Source organism: Pyrgilauda ruficollis, unplaced genomic scaffold (genome assembly GCF_017590135.1).
Source record: "Pyrgilauda ruficollis isolate IOZ18807 unplaced genomic scaffold, ASM1759013v1 scaffold136, whole genome shotgun sequence".
Classification (NCBI taxonomy): Eukaryota; Metazoa; Chordata; class Aves; order Passeriformes; family Passeridae; genus Pyrgilauda; species Pyrgilauda ruficollis.
In genome coordinates this window covers 379,593-398,729 of record NW_024512099.1, presented here as the reverse complement: position 1 = coordinate 398,729, position 19,137 = coordinate 379,593, and the positions used below count along the sequence as shown (strand labels likewise).

Genomic DNA, 19,137 nt, shown 5'->3' with positions numbered 1-19,137 from the left:
TTTTAAAAACACTTTGGTATGAACATTTGAAAGTTTGGAATGTTTTTTAGGAGATTTATATTTTTAAAGGCACCACTGAAGTACAATGCCTGGTTACCTACACTCTCTGAGTGTTTATGCCTCTGATTCTCACTGGAAGCAACATATCCAAGTGTCTTTCAGGGTCTAAGAATTTTCAGTGATCTAACAGAATCAGAAGCTAGAAAATGTAATTCTTTTACTCAGAAAATTTTCGGGACACTGAAGAAGCTTTGCTTTTCCTCATTTGGTATTTTTAGGCAGCACCAAAACCTGACACTGAAATTTTTATGATGATGGATGTCCAGAAACATTTAAACATGAGAAACACTGTGGATGTGTAAACAATCAGCCACAAAACCTCTCATTTGGGCACATCAAAGGTAACAAAGTTATTTGTCCAGCAAGTAAAAAAAACAGAGAGAAAGGAGAATCTTGGGTTAATGAGGATAAAGTTCCAGCATTCAAAATTTTCACAAGGAAGCAATGGCTGTTACAAATAAAAAAGCCCTTTTGCAGTTTCATTAGGGTGAAAAGAATTCTTCAGAAGTTGACCATTAGCTAATAGAGACTAATGACTCAGGCTCTGAAAGAGCCACTGGGCTTCCAAGAGCACTGCTCACATGGAACCACAGCAGCCAAACCTCCTTCCCCAGCCTCATATCAGGGGTTTCAAAACACAAAGAGATCAAAGAAAATGCAATTATTTCAAAGTCTGAGACACTCTAAGACATGACTTACAAATCTGCTCAAGTCTTTAAAAAGAGTGGTGATGCATCTTGATGTACTGAAATTAAGAATGAAACGATCCATGCAGACAACAAGCCAGGGATGATGATTATTACTTCAATACCTTCCAGCAACCTGGATTTTTTGCAGTTATAAAAGCCCAAGAGACTGATAGTTTAGGAGGAAGAGGCTGCAGAAACATCATCATTCATAGACAGAAAATAAATTAAGAATATATAAATGAAGGCCTCTTCCAAGTCCTGCCAACTCTTGAATCACTAAAATATCTACAGACCCATGTAAATTACTCCAGGGCTAGTGTTTGTTTTTAATTCAACTTCTATGTCACAAGTGACTTCAAACAGGATCTTGCTTTGACATTTGCCTATTTTTTTCCTATTTCATCCTCAGATCTGTTATAATTAAAAATCTTAGATATTTTTTGTCTCTCATATTTTCTTATCCTGAACAGTTCCCATCTGAATAGCTGCTTCTCAGCTGTGAGCATTCTAGCTTTTCTAGGGTAAATTCACTCATTGATATGCCCCTGATTTTCCTCTTATTACCAGACTCATAACTACTCACTGTTCTTTCTATGCCATGAGCCAAAGATTCTGATTTTACCAGCAGGGTAAATGCTGTGAGCTCAATATGCTCCTTCCATACCGTGTTGTACAGTGGTATTTTCTAAATTCTGTCCTTTTCTGTTGCACTGTCATTTTCCCAGCCTGTTTATTTTTCTGCCTCTCTGGCAGCTTCCCCCGTGGATTCTGCTATTCCTGTGCAATGGCATTCCCAGGATTTGCACCTGTGTCATTCCACGCTGTTTGTCTTCACTATCTTATCTCCATCATTACCCATCTCTCAGGCATTTTCTGAGGAAGTGTCTGCATCTCAGCCCTAGGACCTGGGAGAGTGAGACTTTCCAGCACCAGAACTAAAAAGCTTCTTCTCAGGGCCAAAATAATTTCATGTGTAAAATCACAAACACTCTAAAAAGTGAGTCTACATCCCTGCTTGGTTCCTGTGAATGGCATAAGTCCCATTTTTGGTACTTGGATAAGCTCCACAAAAGTGACCAGGCCTTTTGTAGTGTTTTGGAACTAGCCATCACCTTTCCCTGCCTCCCTTTATTGCTGTCAGTGAGGCCCAAGATCACTGCAGTCAGTTCTGATCCTATTTCAAGATTCACCCCAAGACAAACATAATTCCAAAATGCAGCTACACTGTTCAGAAACCTCCATACTCTCTTTTTCCCTTTTTGGCTTCCTGTCTATCCCTAATTGTACCCAGTATAACCTCTTTTCACTAAGAAACTTCTCTTATTCCAGAATTATCCCAACATGACTCCAGCTGTGTCCTGTACACAGCTGGTTCTTAAAACTTGGGTTTTCTGAAATCCTGTGCTTTTATTAAAACTTGAAGAGTCTCTGCAAAACTTCCAGCAGTAATATGTACAAAACCAGTTTATGCTCAACTGAATTTCAAACAAATATTTTCCACATCTAACAGTTTCTGTGTTCAGCTCCTGTATTACAGCAATGGCCAGTGTGATCACCTGCCAAACCCTCTGATGTGCTGTTCCAACACAACATTCCCTGGTGGCACCTGCTCCTTCCTCACAGTCATTTCTGCTTTTGCTGCCCTCATTTTCCCTGCTTTATCACTGTGGCTTTTACTCCTTACTGTACCACTTGTCACCAGGTTAATCTTCCTTTCCCTTTTCTACTGCAATGGTTTGAAAAACTGAACCCAGGCTATTCCAAACTTACCATATGGTAAACAGTCTTCTCTCTTGCCATGTTTAAACAGCTGTGCCTACAATTAAAATAGGGAACACAGACATGAGAATACAGAGATTCTGTAACACAATATATCAAACATTTAGCTCTAAAATATTTTTAATGTTTTCACAATAATTGTGTGGAGTGTTTGCTGATTTAAATGGCGTAAAAGGAAGAGCCTCAGTGTGCAGTTCTTCTTGGCAGCTGCTCAGGGGACTGAGGTAGCCAAAAAACACACAAGAGAAAATGGGGAAAAAAAGCAGAATAAAAAATGAGAAAAGAAACAGACCACCAGTTTTGGGCTAGCTCAGGTCCCTGACCCATCAGGCTCAGTGCTGGGTCACAGGAGCTCAGCGTGGTGCAACCCCAGCTTGTGAGAGACTAAACCACCTAAGACTCCTGCAAATACACCTCCAGCAGGCCAACTGCAATTCCTGTGCCCAGGGAACTTTATCTGCAGCTAAATACCCCAGTGAGATTAAACCCCAGCACTGCAGCCAGACAAGGACTGTTAGCACCTGACAGAACACGTTACACATGAAAAGCTTCCTCAGCTCCCCATGCAGCAAAACCCTGGCCAGGCACTTGTTTGTCCTTGCTCTGGCACTCACCAGAAGCAAAGTCATCCTCAATAAATATGCCTGGGAGTTAAACAAGAACAGACTTCCCCTAAAAAGAGGTGCTTTCTCACACATACCAAACACACACACATGCCTCCCGCGCTGCAGGCGTGGCTGTGAGCAACAGAGGCAAGAAAAACACCCTGGGGCTGTGTAGCCAGCCCCTTTGGCTTTGTTACTGAATTGCATTTCAGGATCCCAAATCAGCACTGCTGATTAGCGCCACTACGAGCTATATATGGGAATTTCATATTATATATCAAACTATTTGAGATGTTAACACAGGCAAGTAGGAGGGCTCCCTTAAAAATGACTTTTACAAATCAGCAATGCAATAGAATGACTTCAGGCCCAGCCAACAGAAATAAATATCACTTTAAATGTATAAATTGGCATAGCTTTTAGCAATATATGAAGTCAGTGTTAAAAACAATACAAAAATTTCTTACTGACAGACAACAAAACTGTGCTTGTACTAAAAAAGCCTAAAATATATGTCAGAGAACCTGCAAATCTTTGGTCTAGAGCTCCTAAAACTTTTATTTGTTGAAACATGCAGAAACTCATTTAGTCATTGTGTTCCTGTGTTCTGCTTTAAAACCCCATCACTGGTTTCTCCACACACTTTACTGTGGATGCTGGAGACAGGGCAGCACCCCTGCATCCTCACAACTCCTTCCCTGCATTCTCACAATTCCTCCTCTCCATCCTCACAATTCCTTTTCCTTTCTGCCTAACTTAACAACAAACATTGTTTTTAAGGCACACACAGGCTTACTCCAAATTATTATTAATATTAATATTATTATTATTATTCAAGCATATTCAAGCACAGTGTAATTCCTCAAGCAGCGATAATGCAGAGGAAGATCTTTTGAACAGATCCTTGGGAATGCTCCCATTGAATGCTCCTGGACAAACACCTCTGGGTGTGTGCTCTCAGCACACTGCTGGGGAGCTGGAACAGAGTCCTCAAAACAACCCATTTCCAGTCTGCAGTTCCCAAATTCTGGCACCTTTCTCCAAGCTTCTCCACATGTTCTCACAGCCCTGAGTCCAAGTCTGGATGAAGTCCTGACTCCTCGGGAACAACACAAGTGGAAGGTGCCACCTCTGAGAGAGATGGAAGGAATCAACCAACACACAAGCAGGAAATGAGAAAAATTCAAATACTGCACAGTATTTTTTTTCAATGCTTTTCCTCACGCACCAATGAATCAGTTTAGAACAGCAACCTTGGCAGATTCCATTTCATAATAATTTCTATTATTTTCTGAACAAAAAAAGTGAAACAGACATTGTCTCCCTACAGAAGTTTCACTAAAACTTAAATAACAACTGTTTTCAACACAGAACATCTACTCCTACCATGGGGATTTATAACATACATTTTGTAATAAAATCATTGTGCCAACAGCTATAAACCAACTGAGATGTGCACCTAAGGGGTTTTATTTTATTGATACGAGTTTTTAGGAGAAGTAAAAATTGCCCAAAGGACATCATAGCTAATTAATCAATAATTATTAAATTGAATTAATAACTAAACTTTTTTTAAAGGACCATAATATTTACATAACTTTTGATCAATGAAATATGTTACCCAATGGTTTAGGAATAAAAACAGCTGAAAATGGCAATTGTCTTATTGGGAAGAAAGTTCTTTCTGCACCCATTGAGGTGCACTGGGGGTCAGACACAACCTTGGAGCAGGCTCCTGGAGTTTCTACAACTGATACCTCAGGTATTTCTCTGTGTCAGAGAAGTTTAACAGCTGTTTCAAAAATAAATTTTACAGAAGTAAATAGGTAACAGCCTAACTGTGGAGAACTATTCTTCAGATATTCAACACAGCAGGAAATTCAGTGTCTAGGGTTTTTTTCTGAGTGTAGAGAAGAAGAGAAGTGTTCATTATTTATTTATGAATCAAAGCATGCAAAAGCATCCCCAAGTCCAAATCTCTAAAACTTTTGAGTGTAATAGATACATTTTTCCCAAAGGAAGTAAAAGAGCACTTTAACCAATGCTGGCTTTTGAGAAAGCAGAAAAAATATTTTCTTCCAGCACATGCTACAGTCAGGCATGTACAGCAAAGTTACTCCTCCAGAAAAATACTGTAAAAAGGGATCATATTAAAAAAGAAATGTTCATGATGCATAAATGAAAATCATGAGAAAAGAAAAAAACCAGCAAAAAGAACAAATCAGCATTACAGCACCCAGCTTAAACTTCCTGCCTGGAAGGAAGAAAAATATCCAAGGCACACCATTTCCAAAAATCTGATCCAAACAAAGCAATGAATAAGCTTGGTCTGCCAGCTGCACAGGCACTCTGGTGTCAGCAGGGCTGAGCACGAGGAGCCTGCCCGTCGGAGCATCCCGGAGTCGCAGCCGCCACGGGCTCCTCACTAACCAGGACACAGAGCACACAGCAACCTACCCAACCTGCTCAACTGTTGAAAAGTATGTGACTCCCTTCTCTTATAAATAATTAAGCCACCTACAAATTAGAGAAAATCAGTGGTGTGCAAGCAATGACGACTGTCAAGTCTGGTTCTGCTTTAGAAACAGCGCAGGGCAAGGCAAACAAAGCCCAGTTTCTTAATAATCCCAGCAGAGACACCACACCTGCCAATTGTCTGCATAACCCACTTTGGGCTCGACCTGCAGGAGATCTATCAGTCGGGATCATCTCCAGGACTTGTTCCCCAAGCTACACAAATCACCGTGAGGGGTGGCCTGGCTGGTGGGGAGTGAGTGGATCTTCCTGCCGAGCAGGAGACACAAGTCTGGATCTACCCTCTGCTTGTAACCAAGAGGAGGACTGGGAGGATAATTCCAGCCTCGCTGGGAAGAGCAGGAAATGATCCCTTGCACTGCTCTGGAGCACCCCCTGGGAGCCACACAACACCCCAGGAATGCCAGCAGCCATCCCTGCCTCCGGGCCAGGAGCAGGGAGGGAGAACATGCTGCCAGAACTGAAGTTCACTTGGAAGCAGGGAATATTTAATGCATTCTACGTGCAGCTGAAGGTAAAATGGGTTAGTTAAAAGCCTTGCTCTTACTGTGCCTCCACACAAGCAGCATTCCTGCTGTGGGCTGCACGTGTTTGGGTGTTGAGCATCAACATGACACCAACACTGACAGACACCAACACAGTGATGGCAGCTTTCATGTGATCCCAGTTATTTATCAGCTGAACATCTGAAATGTTTACACTAACACATGGAGAGCTGGCAGAGTATGTCCTTTACATCTTGAGATTACCAAAACCCACGGATTTTAAATACTCAGAAAGTAAAGAACACTCAGCAGCTTGAGATAGCACTACGTTCTAAGAAGAAAAAGAAACAGCTTTATGGTAACAGAACTTCTGAACCTGGAATGAACCACAAAAGTTCTGGTGAGAAGAGAAAAACCCAGCAGTATCAGACAAGGCCACGTTAGAAGAAATACTCAGTGACAGTCAGGAGAGAAATGGCATGAGCAGAAAGGAGTCAGTGCCCTTGGTACCTGCAGACATAAGAACATTTGTACCTCTCACCAACACTGCTTTTTCTACACTTTTATCACCAAACCACTAAGCAACAACTCCTTTTTTTAAAAAATAATGCCAATAGACAATCCTAATACAGCCAATTCTTTGAGAATGCCAAAAATATGGAGACTTGGGAAACATTCTATTTGGAAATATTCTATTTTTGTGCCTCTGGGTCTGAAAGAATGGAGTTAGAGAGTTCTTTCTTCCCTGGAGCCAAATTTACATAAGCATGTAGCTATTGCTAAATAACCTTTGCATTAGAGACAGCTCAGGGAAATGCCTCGTTCTTAAGACTCTCGAGTTTCATCAGATCACTGTGTAGGGCGTTTTATTTTTTTTAATTATTACTCACACTTGTATACTGAATCACTTATAAAACAAATAAGGTTTAATAAGTTTCAATGCCCAAGGCTACCTCAACGTGATGACATCTCTGTCACGCAAGAACTGGGAGTGCTGCGCCCTGCAGCGATAACTAAAAAGCTGTTTGATATAATGGCAGGTTTAAAAGCAAACCTCCAGACCAAGAGAATTTAAAATGCAGATTCTTGAAACAGGTTAGAAGTTTCCTTCAAGTAAACAAATGTTATAAAAAAGTAGCAATTGCTGAATAATCCAACATTTTCAGTCCTTCAAATGGACAGGAGCACAGAATCGGATTAAATGCCACAGCGCAACAGAGGTTTCAACAAAGGAGGGCAGCTTGAAAGAGTGAATTTGAATTAGTGTCAGCAGAGCTGCCTGCTGCGCCCCCCGTTGGGAAATGGGGAGTTCCTGAGGACAGGTGGAAGGGAGCAGAGAGCCACAGGCCCCAGTGCAATTACAATATGCAAGCGGGGTGCGTGTTCCGACAGGAGCCGCGGAACGGCCGGACTCGTTCTGCACAGAACGCTGAGTGAGATGAAACAGCAGCACACACCTGATCAGCCAGGCTCACGGCCACGAAGAGGCAGATCAAAGTCAGCCACGGCCAACTACTCACTGCGTCCCTGACTTGCAGTTTCACTTCATTGAAATGCAGGAGTTTCGTGTCTTTTCTGAGCAATTTTTCCATGCCGGCCTCGCTCGGAGCCGCTCAGTGAATGCAGAGCGTAAGTGGCACAAAATCCTAACCCAACCACAGCCCACCCTGGTCAGGGCAGCCTCACTCTGCTGTGACGTGGAGAGACTTTTTATCCCCACTCTGGTGGGTTACATCATTCCCAAAACCTGCACAATCCCAAACCCCACCTGGCTGTACTGACCAGAAACTGAGAAATTATCTTTTTTCTCCTGCTTGTTCAAAGATGGCCAAGCAGCTGCAGTTTGACTCTTAAAGTAACAAAATGCTGGAGGAATCCAAGGGCAAAGAATACTGAAGCTTGTTGCCACAACTTTTAGCTGCTCCTCATGAGGATGTGCTCTGCTTTACACATTTAGTGATTACTTGTTGTGTCAAAATATATTGTATTTATTTATAGAATAAATAGATTATATACTGCATGAAGTTAGTATTGAACTTATTTTGAACATTTCTTTTCAGCTGATATGTTTGATGACATAGTGTTGCTCCAAGTCTGAAACAAAATTCTTAATATTAAAATACTTGGAATATATGTAATTATATATAAATATGATATTTATAACATTTAACTCATGAAATAAATATTTCCTGCCCTCTTTGAGAGAGAAATGAGACATGCATACACATTACCACTCTGAAAACCTTTACTCCCTAATGATACAACTCAGTGTAGTCAGTGAAAGAAGAAATTGAAGACTAAATGCAAGAAAAGGCTTTACAAATCTGCCCATATCTACCAACTGGAACATGAATTATGAGCTCTGGAGAGGGGAAAAAAAAAATCCCAGAAAAGCAAAGCAGCAGGCTCTGCTCCCAGGTCTATTGTATCACATTCTGGTTTCGATTCTACTTGTTGAGTATTCACCTGTTTCGCTTAGTGCGCACTAATGAACAGGTGGATGGAGCCAAAGCCAAACTCAAAGGAATTATGACAAAACACTAATGCATTATACATCCTGCAGGTCTCATCATGCCCCGGGAATGGCAAACAGGCAGTCTCCCTTTCCAGATCTGACAATGAAATGATGAAACATCATTCTGGCTTTTGAAACGCTGCAATGCACACAAATAACGCTTCCTCCTGCTTAAGCAGCAGGTCCTCAGTTATTCTAAATATAGATCATTTCTTCTCCCTTCTGATTTGGAAGAGCTCAAGAGGAAAAGAAAACAACAAAAAAAAAAATAACCTACACCCTACACACTTGCTCCAGACCTTTGCTTTGATGTTTAGTACCACACTGCACACAAGTCCTCTTAGTGATTGGTTAAGAAGAGTAGCAAATTTATGCAAATTATCAAAACTTGTACAAACACCAGCAAATCCTCAAACCTGTGCAACTGCAAAGACTGCACAAGGGCTCGTGATCTGTCTTCACCTGCACTGCCTTGGTCAACAACCAAACCAAGGAGCAACAATCCTTCCCTCCACACAAACCCATTCTGCCCAAATACATTCGGACATCAAAACCGGCACAGGCACCAGAAGTGTTACCCCAGGATTTCAAAACACATCCCATCACTTTTAAGGGTGTAAAACTACAACAAAGCTTTTATAAATAGCCCTTCTTAGGATGTACAAGAGGAGCAGTGCCCTGGAACAGCAGTTCCAGGTACTGCAGATTTTTTCCCCATGCATAGTATGTTAACTTTAAAACCCAAACTAAGAATTCAGCTCTTTGGAGTCACATACCATTATCAATTCACAAGGAAAGGGCACTTAAACAAATTCAGATTAGCAAACAAACTCAAACTTACTGAAATGACTGCTACTTTGAGAGTTATTTATGAGCATCTGTACTGGCAATTTCACTTTCATTTAGGGATGACAAAAAAAGAAAATATACATGCATGGGCAGTTATATTGTCTAAACTGCTGTGGAGAAAATTCTCCTCTTCATTGCCAGGAACCCCTCTGTGCATCTGCTGTCAAGGGCCTCCTGTAGCAGTATAGGATGGCCATAAACCCAACTGTCTATCTTTTAAGGGAAAACCAGTATTTACCAGGGCCTGGAGCATGCCATTCACAATGACAGTGCCCTCCATGGTCTGGGAGGAGGATTTGGATAACATGGAGAGCACCCAGTCCAGGAAATCTGCCATCCTGCTTTGCTTGACATCAGGGCGGACAATAAACCTGTCACAGAAAAAAAAAAGAAAAACATTGCAGCCATTGACTTTATGACACCCAATGAAAAATGATTTTTCCTCCTATCTAAACTGGTTGTAGTTCCTGGAAATAATTCTTCAATGTGTCTTTCCCCAAATCACCGAGGGTGGGAACACTCCAAACCACCCTGTGTTTGGCCCAGCTGTTTCTGAGCAAGGCTCTGACCTGGAACTTTGTTTTCACTTCAAACCCAGCTAAAAACTTGGGTTCTAGAAATTTCTTAATTATAAAGCAACAAAATTTTCAAAGCTTTTTAAAAATTATTTCTGTTAGAATCAGTGAAAAGCTGAAAGAAATAGGAGGATTCTTCACCTCTCTCACCAAAACCAGCCATTGTGTAAATCTGAAAATCAATGGTCCATTTTGCACTGTCTGTCAGCAGTCAGGCCCACAACAATCAACCAGCAGGGCTACATTTGCAGTTCCAGATATTTGAAAAGGTCAAGCACCTGTTATTTAACACACGAGATGGATGAAGAGATGTGTTTTTAGCCATCTTAGAAAAGGGAAAAGATGATTTTCATGGCTAAACTATCATAAACCTGCTCTCAGCCCCCTGAGCAGCCAAGCTGCAGTCAGGGCATCACTTTAGTGTCCTGGCTCCTATAAACCAGGTCCTGCTGCAGCAGCAATTCAGACTACTGTTCTCAACTCACCCAGTGGAAACAAGGCACATGGGGAAGCCCACCCAGCACAACTCACAGAATGCAAGAGGATGTGTCCCACAGCCAGGACCTGGATCCTTCCTACACCTACAGATAACTGGGGAACAGCCCCAAGAGCTGACTGAGGGAGTATTAAACGTAATAAATACAGAGAACAGCTCAGCAGTGAGCTGCTGGGATGGACTGGCTTCCCAACCAGTCCCTGTGGTGCTCAGCAGCAGAACAATGAGGACTTGGGGTGAGCTGCAGGAGGGTTGTTTTGGGTTGAAGGATGAAGCTGCCTTTGGCCCAAGGGCACACGTGAGAGAAGTGACCTGTGAAGTGGCTGAGCTGGTTCCTAGACCCTTCCTCAGCCTCAAGGAGTTTAAACCTTTCGTTCCCAAAGGAGTGCCCTAACCTCCAGACTAAGTCCAGGATAAGGATCAGCCTCATCTCCTCCTACTGCAACCACTCACTGAGCAGGCAGAAAAGAGAATTCATGAAATATGCTCCAGCTCCTTTGCCCTGAGAGAAACAGCTCACTTTGGAAAACAGAAAGTCTCAAATCCTGATGTTTCTAAACTTCACTTGAAATTCATCAACTCCTTGGAGCACAAAGCAGGGCCCAGACTTTCTCTTGCTCTCCAGAGACTTTCCCAGAGCCTGCTGCAGTCAGACTCCTGTATCTTATCTCTGCATCTGTCCCAGGACCGTTGTGCTCTGCCCACCCCAGTAACAGGCCTGCTCCAGGAGATGGCACACAAACCTCATGTCAGAATGATTATGCTCAGAACTGGCTTTGGGGATGTGACAACAGGGAAAGGCCTTGGAGCCAGCCTTCTCATTTCTGGTGAACTGTTTTAATCATCAGGCTGGTTTGAAAATGGTGTTTTCATAATTAATTAAATAATTCTAAGTCCACTATACAGCACCATTACAGCCTGGCATGCCTGCTGCTAGAACCAGCTTAATGTGTTCTATTCCCACAGTTGTTCTGAACATACACTCCTAATTAAAATTAATCAGCGCCCTCTGCTGAGCACAGGCTGCAGTGCAGAGCTGGGGCCAGTACTGCTTTAAAAAGGGAAAAAACCCTTTTTAAACGGTTTTTTTCACAACCTGAGCTGACTTCCACTAGAATATCCAGGAATGTGGACTGGAATAGATTCTGAAACAAGACACGTGTATGTACTATCCCTGTTTATTATTTTGTAATTAATTTTTAATCATTTTATTCTTTATTATTTTATTATTATTAATTTACTATGTTATAATGTATTATTTTGTAATTTATTTTCATGTGCAGAGGAAGCAGTATTCCCAACAAACACTGCTGCATCCAATTCAATAACAGTAATATCCCACAGAGAGCTGGCAACTTCCAGCCCTCCAAACTGCCATGTCAGATTAAGAAACAGCAGGAGGAATGGGAGCCTTTCTGCCAAGATGCACAAAAGAGACTTACTTGGACACCAGCACAGCAGCTGCATCCCGAGCCTTGTCACTGACCACCAGGTAACACTAAAGGGAAAAGAAAACTGACTGTAAAAGAATTCATAACTGGAGACAGAAAACCAACTGTGTAACAGTTCTGTACATAACACACTACTGAATACTTACATGACAAATAGGATGATGATTCCACACGTTATGTCATTATTATGGTTACAAACTGAGCTTAAGATAGCAGAAAGTTTCTTTTTCCATTTAACAAACTCTATCTGAGGCAGAGTATCCCTCTGTGTGCCTTTCAAAGCAGGTTTATCACTGAAGGCTCATTTGCTGAAGCCTTAACTCACAGACAGATTGGCCGATAAGCAGTGAGCCCCTTAGTGCTGCAAGTGCCAAAAGCCTGAGCTGTTGGGGTACCTGTGGGGAAGGGGAGGTGGTTTATTTTTATCTTAAAAGCATGACAAGTCAGCCACCTGGGCTGACACCCACTGGAACTTCATGTATTTGTTTAAAAATCTTCACACAGTCACAGCTTCCAAAGTTGCTCACTCTGATCAAATGCTGATTTTCTCTAGAAATCCTCAGATTTGGCTTTCAGAGAAAGTCTCTGGCACTTCCATGTGTTGAAAGCCTCTAACATATTCAAAGGCAGGGGTTCACCTCAGATAAAATAGTTTATTAGATCAGGGGAAACAAGTTCCAGTCTCACCTGACTCTAAAGCAGCAAACAACAGACTGAAGATCCAGAAGTACGAAAAAATTCTTTACAGATCAGACACAAAAAGACAGGCTTAAATAATATGCAGAAAAGAATACCATTGAGGAATACACAGAACATATTAATATTTACCACACACTGAATGACTGGGCCAAACATGCCAGGTGTGAAAGCACTGCAGGATGTGTTCTCCTCACCTTGGCTATCTCCAGGATGCGATCCATGGTGGGCTGCCGGGCCTGCCCTTCCAGGGAAACAAGGTTTCCATCAAAACGAGCCAGATCAAAAGGGATCAGGCAGATCATGGACAGCCACAACAAGAGCATGTAGCGAGTTTCCCAGGTCTGCAAAGGAACGGTAAAACAATGGGGTTTTATGTCATTTTCTGCAATATGAAGTGCCAAGAGCACAAAGTACCCCTGGCTCCAAGGAACTTTCAAAGATGATCAAGAGAAAATTCCCAACAGGAGTTCCTGAAACTCCAGAGGAGACAGAACTACAGGGAATCCCAAACAGCAAAACTGTAACAAATTTAAGGAACCCTCCCCCACAACCAGAAATCTAGGCAACCTTGTTTCCTTCCCAAAGGAAAACTGCACCTTCCCATTTTCTTGTTTTTCCTTCCCTCAGCCTATCTGTGCCTCCACTCACAAATGTAACAGAATTCTGTTTTTCTCCTTAGTTTCTTATGTCTTGCTTTCATGGGTTTATTGCAACAACTTCTGAAGAAAGAAGGAAGTTTTTCAAGATTTAAAGCTGTACACCTACAGCCAAAGTGTCAGAATTGATGTTTGTTTAAAAAAGCCTTAATTTAGAGCAGCAACACAATTGTCTTCAAACCCATGTTACTTATAATTGATAATGATGCCTCTTAAAATTCCAGCTCTCTGGAGTTCTTCTTTTTCCTTATCTAAAAATATAAGAATATAAACTACAGTATTCTGTATTCTGGAGTCAGACTGGAGTATTTTACTCCTTTTAGAGATTCAATACCTTTCACTGCCCTTCTTACTCTTATTACAATCAATGTGTTCCTTACATGAGTGCTTAAAGATTCTACTTGTACCTCTACTGCACTGCTTCTAAATCCTTGGAACAAATCCCATGAAAGAAAACCAAGAACTCTCCTTGGGGAAGGTATTTCTCCTGTGACAAGATGATGGTTTTCACACCTAATCCAGGTGTAAACACCAGACAGGGTCTGTCAGTGCTTTATATACTTTTTCCCAATTTTTTTCCTTCAGCTTTTTCCATTGGAGACATAAAAGTTGAACAAAAAGTACAGCAAGTGCTCACCTCAGGGTCTCTTGGGTTCTGCTTTGCAAGCATATCCAAAACAGGCTGCAGGTCCCGGACCTCATGAGGGAACAGGGGCAGGAAACGTTTGTAGCCTCTCACCTAAAGCAGAAAGTTTCAGAATTCAGAACCCATCCAGCACCAGCACATCCTGAGGGGAAAGGAAAGACCCTTGGAGGAATGTCTTGATTAGGACCCTCATGTCATAAGGAGAGTAAGCATGCAATCAAAGTCTTAAAGACCTTGTGACATTGAACTTCGTGTTTTATTGTGATATATAACGTTGTGTTTTTACAAAGTTATTAAGAATTCATGACATGATAACTAACTTTAAACCAAGGGACACCTGGAGATTGTGCAGTCCAACCCTCCTGGTAAGGCAGGGTTACCCAGCAGGGTGCCCAGGCCCACGGCCACGGGGTGTCCAGCACCCCAGGGATGGAGACCCCAGCACCTCTCTGAGCCACCTGTTCCAGGGCTCAGCCCTTACAGCCCAAAAATATTCTCTTGTGCTCAAATGTAAATTCCACATCCATCTAACTGTTCATCACATTTTGCTTTTCAACGTTATAACTCATGTTTTATCACTCAGTATCCCCATGTCTGCAATTTCTTTTGCATTCAGATCTAGATTTTTACTAATCTGGATCATTAAATAACAGAAGCTATCATGAAAATGGGAAGCAAGAGAACTAATCTTTCACAGTACAGTTTAAAATATTTAATTGCATTAAACACTTATTTTAATATTTTTGAAAATAACAAAAAATATTCACAACATACCAATTTCAGTTAAAGAACATTACATTTAGGATTTTTTTACCTTTGTAATGATGTAGAGAAATTTGAAAGCCAGATGAACTAGTTGGGGAGGAGATCCACTGTCCCATACTATCTCTAACAAGGAATTCATCATCCCCTCTAGTGAAAGGAGAGAAAAACCAGTGAGCCTACATGCAGGTCACAGAGTTTCTTGTACTTGTGATAGAACAGAGGGAGATAACAATTATAAAATGGAAGTACTATCAGCCACAGCAATCCTGTAATGCAAACCCAGATCTTCCAGAGTAACAGATTTTTAAGTATAGACATAAAAATTATTTAAGGATGACATTCCTACCTAAGTGACGATCCAAAAGGTGAGGCTGCTCCTGGTACTTGTCCATGATACCTGAAAATGAAAAGATATCTGTAATAAACTACTCCAAGGCTCTTCCAGATTCTTAACTGTGAGATCCCTTCTGATTCTGAAGAGTTTTAGCTTAAGAGTCCTGCATCCCTGAGCTGCCAGCACCTGTAAGCAAGGTCACAAAGTTAGAAAAGCATCGAGTGGATGGAGCTTGGAGCAACCTGGGATGGTGGAAGGTGTCCCTGCTCATGGCAGGGAGGGTGGCATGAGATGATTCTAAGGGCTCTCCCGACACAGAGCAGTCTCTAACTCCAAGTAACAGTACAAGTCTGTCCCACTCACATCACACTGCACTCATTTATTTACCTCCACTGAGCCATCAGCCCAGCCCCAGGAGCATCTCCACTTTCCTTGGGCCAACCTCCCACCAGTAACACTTTACAATGAGGCTGCTCCTCACAATCCTCAGAGCTAGTTTCTTATTTTGAAATAGAATACAGGGAATTATTCAGCAAAGAACAAAGAGTGCTTAACAAATTTTAACCTCAAGAAGCAAACTGCAGCTCTTACCACTGTGCTCCTCAAAACTGTTCACATCCCTTACTCTGTGTCTAGAGACACAGTCTGTTCCTTTTGGACACTGACTCAAGAAGGGACAAATTGAAATTAAGTATTGAAAAAAAAAAAAGGACAACTTTCCAGAGCTTTCAGACACAAAAGCTTTTCAATTTAAACCCAGAATCAACAAAAAGCAGATACAGAAATGAAAGATGGATACCTAAGGAGATCATTGAGTGATCCAGTGTGGCACTGGAGACTGCCTGGCTCATTTTAGCTATTTGGTCAGAAAACAGCTTTTGAATTAGAAAACCAAAACCTCCTTAACCTCCCTTTTCTGTATTTGTTTCTCTCACAAACAGCTTTGCTCTCTGTCCGTTTTCTCTGCTTGACACATCAACACTGAAGACATGACTCAAGGCCAACAGTGCTGCAGCTGACCAGTGGATGACACTGCACCACCACTTTCAGACACCAGATCATCCAACAGCACCCGTGTGCAATTCCACTGGGACACCAGAACACCACCCAGAGGGAAACCTGAGTTCCAATCATCCCTGACTTCCCACCTGAATTAATGCTGCATCCCAACAGCAGAACCAGTGAACACAAATTGCAACACCAAAGCAACAGCTGTCCAGCAGAAGTGGAATTGAGGAGCAAAATCTTTTCCCAGGTCACAGCCTGGCAAAGATAAAATAAAACCCCAAATATACAAGCTGAAGAGAATGAACATAAACCAGATGCTCTAAAACTATTATTTCAAAAAAGATTTTCCTATATTTTCCTACAAAATTGTAGTTGCAGATTAAACTGTTTCCCAAACTTCTGTTTCTAATGGTTAATCATAAAATGAGCATCGTGAATGCTCTGGAAACTCTCATCAAAACCCTCGGGAACAGGTGATCACTGCATTCCCTGCTCCCAGATAAAAGCTATTCCCCACGTGTCAGTGTTCTAACCCACACACTGAGCCTCTTGGCAGGTTTGGGACATTTTGTCCCAGAAAGATCAATGAATCAATGACACCTGAGCACACAAAATATTATAACCCAATACTGAACCACAAGGCCTTTTCTATGTCTATTGAGCCTGTATTTATTGGGCAATGATACACAGGCAGAAAGCTCATAAATAGAATTTAAATGCAAAGAAACACTCCACATGATGTGACAGAGAGGCACAGCAAGGTGATTTTTCCAGCAATGGTTTTTCCTGTCCCACTGACATCTGACATTTCCTCTGTGATGCTGAACAACCTCAGCAATGAGAGCTCCTTCTGTCTGAGCAGTTTCATGTCCATCATTTAGATGGAACAGTCAGTTCAGCCAGCCACAATAACGCTACTGAGAAACTTCTGCAGGGTCAGGTCTCCAAATCTGGGGGTTTCTGCTTTATTGTTTGCCCACCTCATTTCTTATTGACAAAAACAAAGCTGCCGGGTCAATATTTTGACTATGAGTTTTGCAATTTCTCCATCCTTTGCAAAATGCCAAAAGTCTGCTAAATTCAGTTTGCACATACACGAAGCACTGAATGAACTTTTGCAAAGCACCTCATCAGAATATTGACCCAAGACACAGATGTGCCTTCAAACAGGCTGGTCACCCTGGGCACTGCCACATGCACCTCACTGTGGTCCTTCCACATTCAGCTGAGGCCCAGGGACAGGACAGCTCTCCTCAGGTGGCACAAGAGTCAAACCAAGTTACCTCCACTTGGAAAAACAAACATGATCTGTATGGATCAAGGATGTATGGATTGAGTCACTCTTGACATTTCCCATGAAATGAAAAGGAAAATAGGAAATTGACACTTTAAAACACAAAATGCGTGTGTTTCAGTGAGTAACAGAGCTGCCTTATTTGACAGACTACAAACTTTTAACTAAATTATGGCCTGAATTTGAACAGGAAACTGAAGGCCCAGCACAAGTCAGAATTCAGATTTCTGGAATCTAAGACTTACGTTTTCATTTGCAGCAGTAAATACCAGGTAATAAAAGAATATCTATATAGAAAACAAAATGAGCAAAAAGCCACATCTGAATTACGCGTTCACAAAGTTCCAGCACTATCTCTGACCCAAAAACTAGCGGTTTGCTCCCTTGTTGGCAATCAGCAATAACAAAACGAATCATACACAATGAAATGTGTGTGTCATGCAGCAGCAGGACCGCTCCCTTTGGCTGCCGCGCTTACCTATGAAGCGTTCCACGGCCATCTCCCTTGTCACCAGCTCCCCGAAGACTCCCCGCAGGCTGGCGATGAGCTCCGCGACCTCGCGGCTCTCGGTGAAGCTGTCCAGGATGTTCCTGTCGCTGACGGCACCCGGCTCCCGCTCCTCGCCCTCCTGCGGCTCCCGCCCCGCTCCGTCCATCGCGGCGGGCCCGGCGCTGGCAGTGACACAAGGAAGGCTCAGGGCGCGGCAGGGCCGGTCCCGCCGCCCCTCACACCCGCCCGGCCCCGCCATGCGCCCACCGCGCCCCTCCCGCGGCCCCGCCCGGCCCTACCGGCCTCCGCCGCCGGCCCGCACCGCGGGGCTCCCGAGCTGCCGCCCGCGCCGCTCCGGCACGGCGCGCTCCGACCACCCGGGACAGGCGATACCCGGGACAGGCGATACCCGGGACAGGCGATACCCGGGACAAGCACCCACGCGGGAGAAGCGCCCGCTGCCGCCCCGGGCCCGCCCCGCGCCGCCGCCGCCCAGCTACGGGCCGCCAGGAGGGACCAAAGGCGGCGGCGCCGCCTCCGAGCGCGGGCCCGGCCCCTCCGCGGAGTGGGGAGGAGATGAGGGCGGACACGGCCTGGGGACACCCACCGGGGACGGGGACATCCCGTTTGGGAATACCCACCGGGGACAGGTACACCCACCATGGGGACACCCACCGGGGACGGGGACATCCCGTTTGGGAATACCCACCGGGGACAGGTACACCCACCCTGGGGACACCCACCGATACAGCAGCCCCTATTGGGGATGGGGACAGCCAGCTTGGGGACACCCACCAGGGACAGTGACACCCACCCTGGGGACAGGAACAGTTACTGAGGATGGGGACATCCAGCCAAGGGACACCCAGTGGAAACAAGACCTGCTGGCCAAGGGGACACTCACCAGGGGGTGGGGACACAACCCCAGGGACACCCACCAGGGATGGGAACATCTAGGCTGGAGATGGGGACATCCACCTGGGGGACACCAACTATGGGTCCTGGGGATGGGACAGGGATGGGACAAGGATGGGGACACGGCCTTGGGCACCAAGCACTGGGTGAGGATGGAGATAGGGACCCTCAGGTAAGGGAACAGGGATTGGGACCTGGGCACAGGGACCTCAGGGACAAAGGACAAGGATGGGGACAACCCACAAGGTGTGTGGGACAGCTGGACGGTGCCATTATCCATGACCTCCATTC

At 43.6% G+C, this 19,137-nt stretch overlaps 1 protein-coding gene across 4 annotated transcripts in view; it reads right to left on the bottom strand.

The window, feature by feature from the left end:
• TBCD (tubulin folding cofactor D) overlaps positions 1 to 18,402 on the bottom strand; it is a 114,506-nt gene extending 96,104 nt beyond the window's left edge. For all 4 annotated transcript variants that reach the window (XM_041459439.1, XM_041459441.1, XM_041459438.1 and 1 more), the window contains exons 1-9: positions 18,231 to 18,402; positions 17,920 to 18,113; positions 15,152 to 15,202; positions 14,855 to 14,952; positions 14,032 to 14,133; positions 12,933 to 13,079; positions 12,031 to 12,086; positions 9,756 to 9,888; positions 2,520 to 2,565 (exon numbers count right to left, since the gene is read on the bottom strand). In XM_041459439.1, coding sequence (XP_041315373.1) covers positions 2,520 to 2,565; positions 9,756 to 9,888; positions 12,031 to 12,086; positions 12,933 to 13,079; positions 14,032 to 14,133; positions 14,855 to 14,952; positions 15,152 to 15,202; positions 17,920 to 18,097 — 811 coding nt within the window. In that variant the 5' untranslated portion in view covers positions 18,098 to 18,113; positions 18,231 to 18,402. The remainder of the gene's footprint in view (positions 1 to 2,519; positions 2,566 to 9,755; positions 9,889 to 12,030; positions 12,087 to 12,932; positions 13,080 to 14,031; positions 14,134 to 14,854; positions 14,953 to 15,151; positions 15,203 to 17,919; positions 18,114 to 18,230) is intronic.
• Between the last annotated feature and the right edge of the window lie 735 nt (positions 18,403 to 19,137).